Source organism: Humulus lupulus, chromosome 7 (assembly GCF_963169125.1).
Source record: "Humulus lupulus chromosome 7, drHumLupu1.1, whole genome shotgun sequence".
NCBI classification, from domain to species: domain Eukaryota; kingdom Viridiplantae; phylum Streptophyta; class Magnoliopsida; order Rosales; family Cannabaceae; genus Humulus; species Humulus lupulus.
The window spans coordinates 179,375,671-179,392,097 of NC_084799.1; the positions used below are offsets into that span (position 1 = coordinate 179,375,671).

The 16,427-nt window shown below is 37.3% G+C and overlaps 1 protein-coding gene across 4 annotated transcripts; it reads right to left on the reverse strand.

The window, feature by feature from the left end:
• Window positions 1-8,905: 8,905 nt before the first annotated feature.
• On the reverse strand, window positions 8,906-15,768 carry LOC133788880 (E3 ubiquitin-protein ligase RHF2A). 4 transcript variants are annotated; one of them, XM_062226516.1, is made up of 9 exons: window positions 15,466-15,768; window positions 14,985-15,125; window positions 14,857-14,903; window positions 12,756-12,818; window positions 12,526-12,634; window positions 12,020-12,423; window positions 11,784-11,891; window positions 11,340-11,695; window positions 8,906-9,325 (listed from the first exon to the last, which is right to left on the reverse strand). In XM_062226516.1, exons 1-8 carry the CDS (start codon window positions 15,469-15,471, stop codon window positions 11,386-11,388), a joined length of 1,188 nt encoding a protein of 395 aa, XP_062082500.1. In that variant the 5' UTR covers window positions 15,472-15,768; the 3' UTR covers window positions 8,906-9,325; window positions 11,340-11,385. The 4 variants fall into 4 exon arrangements, with proteins under 4 accessions (XP_062082500.1, XP_062082499.1, XP_062082498.1 ...); XM_062226515.1 differs by lacking the exon at window positions 15,466-15,768 and having other exon boundaries at window positions 8,906-9,270; window positions 14,985-15,134; XM_062226514.1 differs by lacking the exon at window positions 15,466-15,768 and having other exon boundaries at window positions 8,906-9,315; window positions 14,985-15,134.
• Window positions 15,769-16,427: the final 659 nt, after the last annotated feature.

A 16,427-nucleotide genomic window follows, 5' to 3' on the forward strand; every position in this document is an offset into this window, starting at 1 on the left:
ATCGACTACTACAAAAGTAGCGAGTAATGTCCTGGTAGTAGGCGTTGTACCTTTCGTCACCGGTACTCTGATCAATCCGGCGGGGGCGAGTCCTTCTCCATAGAAGCCGTATATCATTTGGTTGCAGAGCTCCAGGTCCTTAACGGACAGCTTCATGCGTTCCAGCGAAGACTTATACAGGATATTCACCGAACTTCCTGTATCGACCAGCACTCTCTTTACCATCATGTTAGCCATCAGGATATCCACGACCAGCGGATCGGTATGTGGGAATCGGACGCGTTGGGCATCGCCATCAGAGAAGGTTATTTTGCCCTCTTCTGATCGAGCCTTTTTTGGCGCGCGGTCCTCCACAGTCATCATCTCGATGTCCTGGTCGTGGCGCAGGGTTCGAGCATATCGTTCCCTGGCCTTTCCGCTATTTCCTGCGAGGTGTGGGCCTCCACAGATGGTTAAGAATGTGCCAGTCACAGGGGTAGGCTGCAAGGGTGGCGAACGTTGGCGCGTGGGCGCCTGCTCGTTGCTACCCGGAGCTTCTCGTTGGGAATTTCCCGAGGCCCGTACGTATCTTCTCAAGTGTCCTTGTCTAATAAGGAACTCGATTTCGTCTTTCAGCTGGTTGCATTCGTTGGTGTCATGTTCGTAGTCGTTATGGTAACGACAGAACTTGGTAGTGTCCCTCTTCGAAATATCCTTTCGAATGGGGCCAGGTTTTTTATAAGGCACACTAGAACTTGTGGCCTGATAAACCTCTCCCCGAGACTCAACGAGGGCAATGTAGTTAGTGAACCGAGGTTCATAACGATTACCCTTCGCTCGTTTATTGTCGGAGGTGGAAGGCTCGTTATACGGCCGTTTTCCACCATTCTTGCCATTGCCGCTGCCGTTCCCGTTGCCTTTGCCGTTAGATTTGGACCCATTGGCGGCTTTGGCGGGCTCGGCTGCTTTCTTATCCTTTCCAGAAGGCTTTCCATCGTCGGCAATGGCATCTTCGAGCTTGATGTAACGATCAGCCCGATCCAAGAATTCCTGGGTAGTTCTAACTCCTTCCTTTCGGAGGCTTTTCCAGAGGGGGGAGCGACGCCTAACCCCTGCGGTTATGGCCATCATTTTGCCTTCGTCCCCCACCATTTTTGCTCCAGCTGCTGCTCGCATAAAGCGCTGGATGTAGTCCTTCACTGATTCTCCATCCTGCTAGCGAATTTCAACCAGCTGGTTTGCTTCGGTCGGATGCACACGACCTGCATAGAACTGTCCGTAAAACTCCCTTACGAACATTTCCCAGGAAACTATGCTTGCAGGAGGGAACTTAAAAAACCACTCCTGTGCGGCCTCAGAAAGTGCTGCAGGGAAGATCCTACACCGAGCGTCTTCGGACACTTTCTGAATGTCCATTTGTATTACAAACTTATTGACATGAGATACTGGGTCTCCGTACCCGTCAAAGTTTGGAAGTGTAGGCATTTTGAATTTGCTTGGAGTTTCTGCATTAGCTATCCTTTGTACGAAAGGAGTGCCTTTCCTCCTATCGTGGTCGATATAAGATGTCCTTCCCCCGACCAGCTGTTGCACTGCCTGGTTGAGGGCATCTATCTGGGCCTGTACAGCGGCAGGAATCGCTGCAGCCTCTGTTGCTGGGGGGACGTTCTCGCCATGTCGCTCACGGTGATCGTTGAGTACGTCTCGCAAATCCTCGTCTCTTCTCCGCTGCTCGCTACCCTTGAGCCGGTTGAAGACATTATTTTGCCTGGGCTGCCCCCCAGCATCCCATCTATTGGGTTGGTCATCTTGAGGTACCTGGCTCCCGTCTCTACCCTTTTCTTCATTCCTCCGACCAGCATTTCCCTTGCCTGAGTCGGCCTCATTATAACCATGGCCATCTCTGAACCTCGATTGGCTATGGTGGGATCGACTGTTCCCTCGATTTCCATCCCTGGCTGAAACGTCTCGAGTGTTAGAGGGTGGCCTGCGCTGGTCGTTGTGTCCCCGTGCATTATCATGCCGTGGGGGACCCCTGACCGCAGAGCCTAACTCTGAGTTCCTCCTATTACCAGGAGGATTCTGACCTCTGTTCGGTAGGTTTGGCTCGTTACCCCTATGGCGTCTAGGACTGCAAGGCTGATGCTCGGTCCTATTTTGCCTCTGTTGCGGGGGATTGTCGCGACCAGCCTGGGATGGGGGTTGTGCCTCAGGGTCCAGCGGGACATCGTCATGGGGCACTTGAGGCTACTTGGGTCTTTGCGGACTCGAGGGCTGGATTGGTGGGCTAGGATTAGGACCTCTTTGGGGTGGCCCATTTGTTGGGTGTTCAGGCTGCGAGGCAGGTGCAGCCTGATTCCTTGCCAACTGTAAGGCTGCCTCGAGGGCTGCCATGGCTTCGCTCTGGCAGCGGTCCATCTCCGCCTGCCTTTCGCTTAATTCCGCGCGCTGCCGTTCAATCTCCTGCTGCTGGCGCGTCATAACTTCGGCAGCAGTCTCTTGGCTGGCCCTCAGATTAGCCAGTTCTTCCTGCAACGCCCCCAGGGTACTCTTCAGCGTTGCGTCATCCATTTCTTCCTCCTCAAAGTCCAAATGTGGCTCATCCTCAGCCACGCTTGCAGGAGGAGGAGGAGGTGGGTTTGATGGTGCAGCGGCGGCCGCCTGTCCAGCTTTCCTTGCAGTTTTCGCCATTGGTTTCTCAACAATGATAAATCAAGCTCTCAACGAAAGCACCAGAATGTTGACCCAGATTTTGGTCAACTGACACGGAGTCAGAATATGCTTGATGTGAATGAATGCGTTGAAAAGAATCGAATGACAAAAATAGTAAGAACACAATATTTTATAGTGGTTCGGCCCCAGGATCTGGTAATGACCTACGTCCACTTAGATTGTTATTGATATAAGAATCAAAGGTGTGATCAAAGAACTAGGGTTCAATGAGTTTCACCAACCTCTGAAGAACAATACAATGTTTCAAATAGAATTACTCTAGTATCAAATAATTCGAAAGCCAAAAATCCCTTCCTTGAGCTATCTTTCTCTATTTATAGGCTCAAGGGGGTTTACACGAGATTGTTACAGATATTCTCTCCTGAATAATCGGATATCCAAGAGATTGTGTGAGTTCATTTCAGGATTTACAAAGATCTTTATTGGAACATGAGGCTGTATGCGGAACCATCGACCAGACTGATCGCAGGAAAGACTGGGCCGCCTACTGCCTATAACGTATCCTCTGGTCGATACACTAGCAGAGTTCCTCCAGGTGTCAGCCACATGTCCAGGGATCACTTGCCACATCATCAATGCCAGTTTTTTGGATAACAGTTATGTTGTGGATTTGTAATCAGAAATGTTAAATAATAATTATGTGGTCATTACAACTATATATTCATAAATAATATATATTTGATATTCATTCTAACTGTTATCCCCAAAAATTGGAGATCGATGACGTGGCAATAGAGGTGACAAGTGGCAGTGCATGGTCAGTAAGAGACACATTAATAGTCAATAAATACATTGACTCCTGAGAGTTGTGATAAAAATTTTGACTGGCTTGAGAAGTGTCATGACCAACCAGGCATGACCTTGTCCGACCAGTCACAACATTACTGCCCAGAAATGGCATGCTAGAGGAGAGTGCCATGTTAGACGAGAGACATGGCATGCTAGAGGAGAGTGCCATGTTAGAGGAGAGGAGTGCATGTCCTATCAGCATGCACATGTCCTACCAGCATGCACATGTCCGACCAGCAAATGCATGTCCTACCAGCATGCACATGTCCGACCAGCAAGTATATATCCTACCAGCTAAGTGCGTGACTATCCAGTATAGGTGTGTTCGACCAGCACTTGCATATGGGTCGACCAGATAGAGGAGGACTAAGTCAAGATTCCCAGAAACGGCTCAACAAGAACTGGTCTTGGCACACGCGGGAATATCTCATTTTTCCCACAATTTGAGGGTTTTGTTACATTTTGAATGTTTTTTGTAATTTAAATGGAATAAATATAATAAAATATCCCGATTCTAGGGGATATTAGATGTATGATCCTAAGCCTATAAATATATGGCTCATGAGATCAGAAAGGTCTTCTCCTTCTTTTTGGGCTTTGAAGAAATTTTGGGTCTGAGTTTTCTAGAGAGAGAAAGTGCTTTATCTGAAAGAATTCTTGTATTTTTGTAATCTGTACTGAAGAAACTCAGTTGGCTCAGTTCATCTGATCTTGAGTACAGATCTATAATCACAACTCTAAGTGGATTAGGCTATTACCAACATATTGGGGCTGAACCACTATAAAAATTGTTGTGTTATTTACTTTCTGTTCAAAAACCGTCTGTGTCGTTTTATTTCTCTTGAAGGCTTTATCGTTTTTGACGTTCTCACGTCGTTGGCCAAAAACGCGGTCAACACTAACAAAAAAATTTGGTCATATTTAGTTTAAAGATGTCAGCAGATGTAGCTTCATACCATGGTGAAGATGGTGGTGGTCAAGATCCACCGAATCCTACTACGATCTCATCCAGTTGCGAGTCAGGTATTTTAAAATTTATTCTTTATTTATTTCTAATTAGACATTATTATACAACATACTAAATTATATGATGCGCTTATTTAAAACAATACAGTAGCTCCACCAAAGAAAAAAGGTCGTGGGCTTGCTGCTTGGAAAAATTTAGACGACATAAGGCGAGAAGCTGGACATCCACTCCCCATAGTGGTTGACCCTATCATGTACAAGGTGGTGGGAATGGAACATGCTACGTTTGTCCGTCTTTTGGGTGCCCAAGTCACATTAGCAGTTCCAAGATATTACAAGGATTGGACTAGTGTCCCAAAACGGTATAAGGACAATGTCATTAGTAAAGTGAAGGTAAAAAATTTAGAATTTACTTTAATAATAATTGTATTATAGTTCCAGTACAATTAACATGTTTTCTCTTGATTTTAGCACATTTATCAAATAGATGGACGGCCAGATTATACCACCCTCATTAACAGTATCGATGCTGAGATGGCTGAGAGATACCAAGATAGGAAAACTAAACGGCACACCCACTTCAAAAAGTTCTACAAAGGACCAGATGATTGGGACGAGGTCCTAAAGAATCCACCCAAAGATGTCAATGCCAATGAATGGAAACAAATTTGTGAGTTTTTCAGGAGTCCAGAGTTTAGTGCACACTCCGTGAAGAACAAAATAAATTGAGACCAAATGAAGTACTCTACAACACAAGGCACGAAATCATTAGCAACCACTTGTCATGAAAAAGTAAGTGAAAATATAACTTAATTAAGTTGTATGAATTTATAAGTTCTCTAGCATTCTCATTTTCTTTATTAGTTGAACCTGGACCTAATTGAGTAATGGAAGGAGTATCATTGGACAAAAAAGAACAAGAATTTTGTCAACGAGGATGTTGAACGAGATTATGTAAGCTTAACTTTATTATCAATTCAAATAATTATATTTTTATTTTGTATTATAATTTTAAACAAAAATAGGTTAAGTTGTAGTCAACTCTTGAAGCTGAGACTCAGCAAACAGTTGAATCTGGTACCGATGATTCTTCATCGGTCGATCAAATGAAGATACTAAGTAAGGTTCTTGGTGAAAGGTGAGGCCACCAGTGAGGAGTTGGCCGCAAATTAAAGGGAAAAGCGTTAACCTGACCCTCTCAAAGCACTCAATCTCAGGCACCACCTTAACAGTCGACTGAGGAAATACGTGAATTGGTTGACATTGTGAAGGTCATGAATGAACAACTTCAGTACGTGTATCAGCAGCTTCCATCTAAAAAAACATCTGGCAACAAACGTGGAGATGCATAACATCAACGGTTTTTTGAGAAGTATTAGGCTCGTCTTCTGAAACTCAGACACAACACACGTCTCAAGCTTCAGCTTCTTAGCATTAACCAGGCTATCCCGACACACCTGCACCAACTTTGCAATCTCAACCTTCGGCCCAACCATATATGTATCAATGGTCGATGCCTCCATACCCTCAAGCTTATCATTCTCATATGAGCGGACCTTCGTCCCAACCCCCGTCTCCTCATATGAGTGGGTCGTTGTCTCAACCTCCGCCCTATCCATATCCATACATGTATGGACCTGGAGGATCATCGTTACCTCCACAGTATCAATGGGCGATGCCTCCGCACAAATCACAGGCACCAGAAGAAGGAGACAATACGGAGGACGCCGAGGGTTGAGATGTTTTATATATTATCGTATTAAGCAATAACTTTTAATTAATAAATTATTGTATGGTTATTTAATTTGGATAATATAGTATTATTGGATTGTTTTTTTGAATAAATTATTAATTTTATGCATATTTAATTTTAGTATTATTATTTTTATGCATATTTAATTATATAAAAATATTATGGGCGACATTTGTCGCCCCTAAGATTATGTAAGTCACCGCTAATATTATATTATTAGGAGCGACTTTTTATTATCAGGAGCGAAATATGATCTGGAAATTACGATTATTAAATGCGACATTCAATTTATTAGGAGCGAAATTATCGCCGCTAATATTAATTATTAGGGACGATGGTTTTGTCACCGCTAATAATCGACATTGGTGTCAAAATATTAGCGGCAACATATCAGCAGCGACATGTTGCCGCTAATGACATCATGTCGCCCCTAAAGACCTTTTTTTGTTGTAGTGTACCCCTATGCTTATACTTCCTATAATTACTATTCACACCTATTGTTAAAACACTTTCACACATCTTACTGTCTAAAATACATTCCATTATACATTCTTATACTATGAACATATGTATTGTAAGGGACTAGTTCCATTTCCATCTCCTCCATTGATATTTGTAGTTCTTCGTCAAACTACGTACGGATTGACTCCCCATATTTCTGAAAAAGATACGGATAGGGCAAGTTGAGGTGCAAGTTACACAAGACAACTTACTAGAGGACCCTAGTAATGTCTACTCTGAATTCGAACGCAGAAAGCACATAGAGGGCACATTTCTTTCTTCAATATACAATAATAGGCAGCAACCTATAGAGAGAAGAGTATGCAATGAAAGCTGTCTACGTTATATAAGTTAGGGTTGTGGAGAGTTCAAAAAGTGTAATGAAATTATTCATCATTTTTGCTGTAATTACTTTCAATTTTGTGGCCAATAATAGTTTTAACTTTTTAGTTTAAATATTTCACTGTCCTGGAAATTACTAATGTTGTGGACGTGGTCATTTCATAATCATAAAAAATAAAAATAAAAAGTACGGATTATTACATATATAATATATTATTATATACAGGTCAAATTGAGAATCTAAAAGATATAAAAATATTCCTTTATGATACATAAAAATGTCGGTAGCAATATTATCACATTTTTATTTCTGAGAAATAGGAATAAGAGGATGACAATAGAATGGCATACAACAATAATCCTCTGAAATTATAGCTAGTCAAGATTGAACCTCTATAATCTATATGTTTATTTAAGGGATGTAACTAATTTTTTTTTAAATAATATATTTTCACTTACTTTTGTACGTAGTAATTTCTTCAAAAAAAATTTCCCTTAAAATATTACACAAGAACACTCTTACAATATCTGTTAAACTTTTTTTATTATCATTTTTTAATAAAATATCCTAATTTTATTGGGAAAAAATAAATTTATATATACTATTTAAGAGCAAAGGGACACGTAGTTACAAAAACTTTTTTATTTATGGAAAGTTGAGAAAACTAAGTTAGACCTAATTCATTGTCCATAAAAAAACTAACAAGCCAAAAGAAAGGAGATGCACTAGGCTAGGCTTTAGCTTTCCAAACAATGCATGTATTGCATATATGGGCACAAAGTAGTGAATGCACTATATGAAAAAGTTCATTTGGTTTGTCTCTTACTCTTGAAAGACTCACTTTTTGAGAATACAATATATATGAAGCTTATGGTAAATTGATAACAGCCAGAGTTGCTTTTTTTGAGATAAGGAAATATAATTAAAACTGAAAAGAATATACAATTTGCAGCAAAATATTTTATTTTTTATTTTTAGCAATAATATACTAAATAGATATTAATAAATTTAAAAAATACAATTACAGTTTTAAAAATGATAATATAATATATAATTGTCGGCACCATAATTATATAGACTCCAAATATATTGAAGACCGAAGAAATCATACAATGAAATAAAATGAACTAGAGGGATATAACGACTTTACATATATACAAGTAAAATATTAGTATAGTCCTAATATTCATTATTACATACATGATATTAAGTAATTAATATAAAAAAATTACTTTTTTATATTTCGCAGAAATGATATATTTTTTTAATTTGAGTTTCAAAATTATATTTGATATTATTATATTTGGTGTTGCTGAATTATATAAAGTTGAAACAATAGTTACTTTATTAGAGTTATTATATATTTATTTATTATATTTTTCATTTTTAACATAAAGGGTAGAGGTAACGTGACTTTTTTCATTATTTTTTAATTAGAACTCTTACTGTCTCAATATCTGAAAAATTGATTAATAAAATACACGTTTAATCAACTGCTTAAAAAACACTTCAATTTCAACAATAGACAATGAGAAGTGTGTCTTCCCCAATATGCTTGACAAATGACTAGAAGTGAGGAATATTTCGGTATAGGGCTTCAATTATTTTTCTGTGGAGTGCTTAACAAAATTGTTGAATTTTATTTATTTTAATTTCCTTATAATAATTTTTATTGAAAGAAAAAAAAAAGATAAGATTAGTTTAGTTTAGTTATTTATCTATTTGAATTTAAGCAATTCTATATTCAAATTCAAGAATTGTCATAAAAGATATATAAACCATACATTTGTTGCTAGAGTTAGGCAATAGCTTACATGCACGGAATGCAAGGAACAATAGGATTTAAGAATTAGAGTAGCAAGACCAAAGTGCTAATACTGTCGATTATATTTCTCTTTAACGTCACATATATAAGGAATTCTTATACAGGAATATATGCAAGCAAGATTCAAAGTTAAAAGACAATGTAAACCATCCTTATAAAACGAATGCATTAGCCTGCAAGACTCGAAAGTTATATTCATAAATGACTTCTTTAGTACAAACTGATTTACAAACTGCTTTTCTGGTTTGGAGTGATGAGCTTTCTATTCCATTTCCACTACGTCTTTTATTCATATCAAGATCAAAATCTCTCAAAATGTAAGAAAAGGTATATCCACTGGCGCCAAGAGCATGGCATAGCATTATATCCGCAACATCTCACCTAAAACAGACATCAAATTTCCAATGTGATCACTAATTCCACCAGCTATGAAATCCTACCAGCAAAAGATAGCAATTAGTCTCAAATTCAAAAAATCCGATTAAAGTGAGTCATTTCCTAAAGATGCCTAAAAGAAGCATTTCAAGTATGGAGTATAAAAATAAGTTAGACCAAGTACCTTGTAATTGAGTACAAGAATAATTGCATAAAAAAATATAGTTAAACCAAGCAGAATTCAATAGTCACTTTCTAAATATTATGCCATACTGTGGGAATCATCCATAAAAGTTGATCATGGAGAACAGAGAAAAGCATGAATGACAGAAGCAGCAAAAGCCATCATTTCTAACAAAAGAGCAATTACAGAAATAATTAAACTACATTGGCCATCCTACCAAGCAAAGAACCTAACTCTACAAGGTTAATGTTTTTGTTGCGTGGAGTAGAAAAAAAAAACGGCCTAGCCAACTCAAAAGATATGCTAGAATAATACGACCCAAACTCCAGTAGTGGCCAAGTCCTTTTAACCCAAGTTAGGAACACTCGTGTAATTGTAAAGACAGTAAAACTAGAAAAGAATATTGTTAGAATGGGGTCACTCAAAATTTACCAACCTGCCTAATTAACAACCCTAACAACAGGACAAAATACCAATCCAAATAAACTGAGTTATTTATAAAACAACCATTAAAATAATGAGCATGTTAAATATCAGTTCCAACCCGACCATTAAAAGAAAACTTTTTTTCCTTCAAATTTTAGATATGTTTTTTTATATTTAAATTTTAAGATAATAATAATTTATATTATTAAATAGAAAAGCATAAAATATCTACTTATCTCCTCTTTGAAATAAATGTTTATTTTTCTTGGACTTCTGCTCATTTTTCATAAAAATTACAAGAATAAAAACAGGTCAACTCGCTTTGTCCAATCATCCGCACTTGTTGGAGTACTTCATTTTTGGACAAATTATATGTTGCAAAACAGCTACCAAGATTTTGATCAGGCAAGTTAGAGAATCCAAACTCGACTGATGCTCAAGTGATCAGGAAAAGAGATTAAACCTGGAATAAGATATACAATTTCCAATCTCACACTTAAAAAATGGTTAGACACTTTGGTTCCTTAGCCCCCCCCCCCCCCCCCCCCCCCACAAAAAAAAAGATTCAAAAAAATGCACATCACTTAAGTATAAGATTTACAATTTTACATGAACAAAGAAAGCAAAGTTCATGAGGCTAAGAGTGAAGAGATGCCCAAATATAATAACAAGCACACACAAACACACACACTTCAAGAGGAAAGGTGAAGGACAATAGAGCCTAACAAGTCTTGGAATGATAAAATTGCAACAAGTGATGTGAGAAACTCATTGCCTAAAACTAAACTCACCTGTTGTGCACATAATATGTCAAGACAAGAGTTGGAACAAGACAGGGAACAAGAAGAAACTCTATATGTCAGTCAGTAGTGTATCATAATTACATTTCGACTTCTTTATTTGCCTTTCTTCTCAAATCCATAGCATTAAATGTGGAAGAGGCAACATGAGAAGACTCCTAATAAGTCTCACTAGAGAAAAAATGAGCAGCAAACTCACATTATGTGAACATAACATACTTATTTGCAAAAGTTTACTTAAAAATTAATATATAAGCTTAACTATGGCAATATTCTCAGGCATGTAAAGCCATATATTCATTAGTGAAAACTATGGCAGAGGGGAACGTCATATAGACAAATAACAATAATATATACATAACAAAGAACTAAAACAAATAAAAACAATAGCACTTAACAATGAAAGCCCAAGTTCTCATATATATCATACTGAGCAGAGGTGTAAAGAAAACTGTCCAAAACAAACAGCTCCAATTAAATATAAAGGAAAATTGTGTTATTGCCTAAGTCAAAATAGTTTAGTTCATAAACATTACATTAGAAGAGTTAAAATTAGGAAAGGGAAAAAGAAAAATGAAAAAGCACATTGAAAGCACAAATAGCACCATCTAGAATATTATAGATACAAATGTTAGAAAATAATCAATCCAAAGTTTCAAACTTACCCTTGACCAAGAAATGCTCTGAGCTGATTTGATTGAAAAATAGTGCTTAGTTTGAGCTAGAACCTCCAGCGCATGATGCCTTGACAGTAGTGTCACTCAAGGAATTGTCACCACCAGTATCTGAGGCTCGCTGGTGGTTTGATTCTGGAACTGAACTATCTACATTATTTGATACTGGTGCATCACCAGTTCTACTATTCTCTCTCGTTTCCAGACGCTCCATCATGCGAGATACAGTTGCAATACCTGCATTGACCTCCCTCTTAACTTCAGAACCAAGGTCTGCCATGGAAGTGTTGCGTGAGAATAATTTATCTTTCCAACCCTTTGTGCTTTTTGAAATTGACTCTTTATATCTGAGAGAGAGTAAAATAAAGCATGAATTCAAAAGATTGAAAAATACAGTTTTTCCTTTCAGAGAGAAATGTTCTTCATAATTTATACCTCATTGACACTGCATTGAATCGAGACTTCAGAGATTCGGAAAATGATTGGAAATCTGATGGTCCAGCTCTATCCTGACTATTTGGAGATGACTGACTTGGTGACATACTAATACAAAATGATTCAACATGATTGTTAACAAAGAAATATAAACATTTTATTAAAATTGAAAGCATTTTTGCACTGATAAAGACAATAAAATACCACGGGCATTAAGCTGATCATGATGCATGTACCTGTTATTTAAAGCGAACCCTGGTTGGGAAGTGGCACTTGATCCAGAAGCTGAAGCTGAAGATGAAGCTGAAGCAGATACAGGTTCAGCTTGGGTATAAAGATGTGAAGTAATCGGTTGTGATGATTCCTCTCCTGGATTTGCAGAGGGGAAATCTACGTTGATTCCAGGAACTGGCTCACCCTCCCCCCTCTGACCTGGGGAGGAAGAAGCAGGAGCAGTAGATGCTGCATTATCATTAGGATGAGTTGAAAATACAAGAAACTGAGGACGACCCTGAGCTGATGACCTATTTCTATGGCCTTCCCTTCTAGCAATGTGCCGAGCTCGCCCCATTGCAGCAGCAGCAGCTAAGTGCTGAATTATTCTCTCTTCTAGCTCAGAATCACTAGCACCCACTGATAACTGAAATGAGGGACATAAAATAGACTCTTAGTACAATCCTAATTGAATAGAATCTGCTTACATGCAACTTATTGAGCGAAAATTAATAGTCAGTTTACAAACATGTTGCAACTCAAAATCTCCAAGAGTAGGATGATGAAATATTGTAGCATTTCTCGATGGGTTAAACCTTAAACTCCTCTCCCGCTCAACAGCCTCAAGTAACTCCTGGCTGCAAATGTAAAGGACGCATTAATTTATTGAAAAAATTAAAACTATGTTAAATGACGTTTTTGCCCACAAAAATAAATAAACAAATCAATAAAAAGCAACAAGCATGCAAAACAAGAAACCTGGTGGCATCCTTCAGGCTGATGGGTTGCCAGCACATAGGGCATTGCGAGCTTCTTTGGCACCTAAAAAATATCAATATTTGAAACTCAGTATTATGAAACAGCAAATGACTTGCACAAGTTTTCGATATGATTTCTATGTAAAAATTAGTCGTAGACTCATAGTCCACTGCAGTATTATGAACTGGACTTGCACATGTTTTTATTTGATTTCTATGTAAAAATCAAAGTCATAGCCTCATAGGCCCCTGCAGTATTATGAAATGGACTTGCATGTTTTCATTTAATTTCTATGTAAAAATTAAAGTCATAGACTAATAGGCCCCTTCATTATTATGAACTGGACTTGCACAAGTTTTTCATAACATAGACAATCTCAACACGCACAGGCACACACAGCTCTCACCTCCCATGGAGAAAAAAGATACAGTGGACTAGTAAACTTAATCCTAAAGTATCCAGAAGCTAAATGTAAAAACCATAGGCATGCATAACAGAGCTCAGAAAACCTTTCACTATTTAGTATTTACAATGACATCCCTGACCCCCAACAAAAATAAAATTTTGACCTGAACTGAGTTCACAATCTTTCCCACGCAAATAACCAAAAAAAATCATCACCACAAAAGAACACTTGTAATAAACTTTTGGCTACCATTCCAAAGTCTATTATATATACACCCTATTAGAGTGTTCCACATCTAATGTGAGGATATCAACCCACAAATAAGACCATGGGTTACTCTACTCATTATTTTGAGATAGATCCCCATGTATCTTACCAAACCCCCACTCTATACTATATAACATTTCCTTCTCCAACTCTCTAAAAACCTTCTCCTACACAATAACATTCCATCCATTTATCAAATCTTAGATAGTCTATAGTTCCAATGAGTGCCCAGTCCAAAACAAAACTGAGCCTTAAAGAGCCGCTATAGATCTAATTCAAGATTGGTCCTCGAAACAAGCCACCATCTTGAAAGGCATATTAGAGTGCCCCATATCAAATAGATGCGAGGGAATCAAACCACATATAAAACCATGGATTACTTCACTCATCACCAATTGGTGGTTTTGACATGTAACCTCATGTGTCTTACCAAACTCCCACTTTATACTATGTAACATTTTCTTCTCCAACTTTCTAAAAACTTTCTCCTAAAATCTAACATTACATTCCTCATTCAAATTTTACACAACCCATTTTGGATTACTTTGCTACAATGATGATTGTGGCTGAATTTGGAGTTAAAATAACATAGCAACCAGGTGTTATGAGAGCATCTCTAATGGAGTGTCAAAATATCGCTACAATGTTATATTTAGCACATCTTACAAAAAGTATAACTCCAATAGTGTTCCATAAAGTGTGCCAAATTTGGCACATGCTAAAAGTTGTGCCAAATTTGGCGCAAAATATAACATAAGCCAAATTTGGCGCAAAATATAACATGAGCCAAATTTGGCACATCAATAAATGTTATTTTATTTATCATGTTGTCACTAATTACTATAATTTAGTATTTGACAATTAATGACCAACCATATATCATTTTTTATTTATTTTAATGACAAATTTCTTGGAGTACATAATTTAGATAATAAAAAACAAAAAAAAATTAATTTTTGTATATTCTCAATAAATATTAAATGAATTATTGACTTTTTTGTATTAATTTCCATCTTATGCATTGGAGCACAATTGCAAATATTGGGCCAAATATAGCATTAACTCATTTTTGTGTTAAATTTGGCACAAAATTTACATCTTGCATTGGAGATTCTATGGTTTCCAAAATGATCACTAAAGTACACTTCTGCAATGGTGTGTACAGTCAGAGCTCTAGCTGACCAACTTTCCTACTTGTTTAGAGATAGAAGCACACTAAGGAAAAGGAACCATAACTCCACCCAAAGATATCTCCAAATAGTTAGGATTCCTTAGAATAATATAGCGGTTTTTAGAACTAATACATATAGATATAAGTGGATACACTTGTATCTCATCCAAATACAGTAAAATATTTTTACACCATAACAAAAATATTTTAAAACCAAATAAATGAAAGCATCTATAACTGAAGTAACAGAAAACTACCATTCAAGAATGCATTGGAGATGAAACTCGTGCTTGCAGCCAGTAACCTGCATGTAGACAATGAACAATTAAAAGAGAAATCCTATACCAAGCCACAAAGGTTTCAATATACAAATATAGTTACATACAGTAGAGGGGTCACTGTCGCAGAAATCTTCAAGGCATATACTGCAAGCATCATCGCAAGCCTCTTGGATTCCACCCTCCACAAAAGCTGCTGCTGAAGTCAAATGAGCCTCAGACTTCACATTCTCCTCCATCCCCGGAACCTGTATCATATGATAGCATACAACAAAATTAAATTTTGTTCTCTGATCTCTTATCAATATGTCCGGTTAAACATTAAAATTAACAGCAAAAGGCAGACTTAGGAAAAGAATTTTATAAATCACATTGGCATTGACTATTTCCATAAACAAAATTCAGTTCTCAATGTTACAATAAAATTGGGAAAACAAACTCATACAAGAAAAAGAGTTCAAATTGCCAATAAGCAACAAAAATTTACATATAAATACCAGCAATATTAAATATATAATATATGAGAACTAATATTTCATAGGGTTTTCAAGCATTTTTATAAGAAAAAAAGCAGAAAATCGAGATTACCTCCATGACTACTTGCGATGAATTGGGGGACAGAATCGACGTTGCCGAAATTACTTCTCAAAATTGAGAAGAGATTTAGGGATAGTGAAAACCCTAGGTAGGAGGAGAGGGTGTGTCGATTGGTCAAGTCAAGTCTATAGGGGTTTGGGCTTTGTTTTGTATACTTTTCGGGGGATGACTTGATCTTTGAGATGAGTTGAGTGAGTTGAGCTGAGCAGTCTGAGGAAGACTTTTGCTGGGTCCTCCGATCATTACACCGTCGACACGTGGCGTTCTCGCGAAATATCTTTGACAAAAGTTTATCCGCCGCTACCTTTGTCTCAGTAGTCTTTTTTATAATCAACGGTGTATGTTCCATCCCATACAAAAATAATTAATTAAATAAGAATGTAAACATCATTTGCTCCCAATATTTCTATCTATTGTTCACATTTGAATCATGTATCACCCTAGTCCTAGATAGAGTTTTATAGCATTTAAATTCTCATAGTACTCGTTTAGGGAGTAATAGAAATAGAGAAATATGAATGAAATGAATTGGAACAAAATTTTAATATGAGTAAAAAATATTAATAAAAGTTTTAAAAAAAAATTATTATGTATTGAGGTCGTTTTTTGTCAACTTAGATATGAAGAATGCTAAACAATGATGCCAAAAAAATAAAAGGATTTACAAGCTTTTTACGTGGTTCGGCAGTTAAAATATGTCTAGTCCACGAGTTATTATTATTACTCTCACTATTCTCTCAAAGCTTTTTCAGAAAGCAATTTGGCAGAGTATTCTCCAATACAATTTGTGCGTGAATTCAAATGAATCAGACCAGACTATGTATAGGTCTGGTCATGAGAATATCTTCCTCTGATTCGAGGAAGCTACAATCAATCATACTAATTTGAAATAAATATAATAAATACATTGATTGCATAATATCCCTTGACAATTGGGATTTAATAAATGATAG